Below are 2450 nucleotides of genomic sequence, written 5' to 3'. Positions count from 1 at the left end.
CTTGAAGATCTACAAGGTCCCTTCTGACCCTACTTCTACTTTTGTTAAAATTTGTCTATTATTAAAATTAGTTATAAGTGAGAGTAAGTATTAATGAAGTTCAGGAAACTGGGAGAAATTGCAAACAGTAAGAACATAACAAATGCAGAAGGGACTTAAAGTAACTAGAAATATGGAAAAAATAAATAATTAGGTTCAGCTGGAGCTTATCAGCCTGTCCTGAAAACAGAATTATGATTTTAGTATAAGGGTAAGGTAACTGGACTATGAAGAGGAAAAGAAAGAAAGTACCTCTGAAATCCAGAAGAAACAAGCCTAAAAAACAAATCAAATAGACTTTTCTGTTCCAAAGACCTCATGTTTTCCCCCAGTATGAGTCACAGTTTACCACATTCCAATCAGAGGTTACTGTACTCCACAGCTATGAAGCAAGTGTAGGGCAATTATGCTATTTAAATTTGAAGTTGTGTAGTTATGCAACTTAAGTTTTAAAATAACATGGATACCAGCCTCATTTCTTGACCTGAGGGAACTAGAAATTTGTGACCTGTGATGTTTCACCTCCAGTAAGCTTATGTGGATTGTTACACTGGCAAGCAAAATTAAACGTGTTATATGGATACATGTCAAAGCAGCAGTACAGAGATAACCAACATGACCCCAAAACCTAAACTCAGGGCCAGGACACAAAACATGTTAACATTAATTTAACTTATGCCACTTTGGTAAGCCAATGTAAATTACATCAACGTGCAGAGCAGACAGACAACTAGCTCACCCCAGTAGGTGCTAGTAGAGCAACCTTCCCACCATGTGGGTGGAAAGGCAGTAATAACAGCTAAAACACCTCTTCTCCAAATAGAAGATGAGTCCAGGCACCTACAATGGTATAACTTACAAGGGATAGACACATTGGAAAAGGAGGGGAGGGGAGGGACTCTAAACAAATCAGGAGCATGCACCCATATCACTGGAAGGAACAAGGCTGCTGCCATTTATATGATAAGACAGGATGTCCTTCCTGAGCAATTCCAGGTTCAAAGATGACTTTAAAATGGTATTATGCATGGAGTATTAAAGAAAGATCGCCATTGGACTCTGCTAATATGCTGTGCAGCATTCAAGGAGTAGCTCAGAAAAATATTCAAGGACAAGACCATACCATGCCAACAGACAAGAAGCTAGATCCACTACATACCCGGATAATCCTGGCCGCCTCCAGCAGTACTCTGCTCCGTTCCATGCCTGATTTCTGACTCCATATTTTAAAGGCAGCTTTTGCGCTCTGCACAGCCAGATCTACCTCCTTCTCTCCAGAGCAGAGAAACTTACCTATCACACGACCTAGGAGGAAAAAGAGAAATTCATGGGAGGGGGGTTTCTCTCTCCAAGATTACTTACCAGGACATCTGCCAAACAGCTTCATTATCAGCAAGTATTTAAAAGTATAAACAAGCTTCATAGTTTAGAGCCTTTGAGAGTTCATTTTGTCTCTGACTACTTCTGCATATACCTTTATGATTTGAGAAACAGAGACCATTATGCCATAGCGTAACCTCCTAGATAAAATAAGACCACAGAACTTCACCCAAACATTCTGGCATCAGGTGCAGCAACCCCTGGTTGAACTACAGCCTCCCTTTCAGAGTGGCATCCAATCTCAATTCGGAGATTCTGAGCAATGAAGAATCCAATCTATCCTGGTAGCATTCATCTTGTTATGCAGTTAAGTTTGTTAAGTTTCAAGCACCAGCCACAGGATCTTATTAAAAATACTTATCTGCAAATGATCTTCTTCATACTGATTCTAAAGGATTGCAGGTAACTTTTTTGGTTGCTGTTTTGGAGATGCTGGAGTTATTTAAATGGTGGGATTATAGTAAGTTATGGCTTTTAATAAACCTTTTGAAACAGCCCCATACCAACACCAGAGACTGGTACTGGCAGTGACTTTTGCTGTTCCCAAACCCAGAGATGACAAAGTTCTGCGCTGATTTGCTTTCACGGTCCTTCAGCTTACAAGAATTTTGCTGGAGAGGCTGGTACTAGTAAGGATTGTACCTACCATTCTTGATAGTGATCTCAAGCGCTATCTATTAACAACATTACATTGTCAGAGGTGCTGCCTCTGCATGCAGCCATTCTGCTATTAGTGCAAAGTGTTATCTGCTAAGGTCATACATGGCTAGTGATGTTAAGTGCCCAAGCTGAGCTACGTTTGAGAGATGAGGGTCTATTCCAGGCGCTGGGGACACTAAAGAAGTTTTTCTTCTACAAACCTGTATTTCCAAAATTAATGAACAATTCAAAGGGGTCTACAAAAGGGAAACGGGTGAAAACCGGCTCTCAAGCCTTTCGGACGACGGGCGCCCTTCACGAGAGGGAAGAGCCCCCCGGGGAGTCTGCAGCTCTTCGCCCTCGCGCCCTGTGCTGCGGAGCGGCCCGCCGGC

General features: G+C 41.8%; 1 protein-coding gene across 1 annotated transcript in view; it reads right to left on the bottom strand.

Moving 5' to 3' along the window:
- ALDH9A1 (aldehyde dehydrogenase 9 family member A1) overlaps positions 1-1387 on the bottom strand; it is a gene marked incomplete at its 5' end in the record, with an annotated part of 20356 nt that extends 18969 nt beyond the window's left edge. The window contains one exon of the mRNA XM_019528353.1: positions 1199-1387. Within this exon, the coding sequence (XP_019383898.1) occupies positions 1199-1387 (189 nt within the window). The remainder of the gene's footprint in view (positions 1-1198) is intronic.
- Between the last annotated feature and the right edge of the window lie 1063 nt (positions 1388-2450).

This window comes from Gavialis gangeticus, unplaced genomic scaffold, assembly GCF_001723915.1.
Source record: "Gavialis gangeticus isolate Ggan-Ray unplaced genomic scaffold, GavGan_comp1, whole genome shotgun sequence".
Taxonomy (NCBI): domain Eukaryota; kingdom Metazoa; phylum Chordata; order Crocodylia; family Gavialidae; genus Gavialis; species Gavialis gangeticus.
Note: the sequence above shows the minus strand (reverse complement) of the source record. Positions and strands in the feature narration are given on the sequence as shown.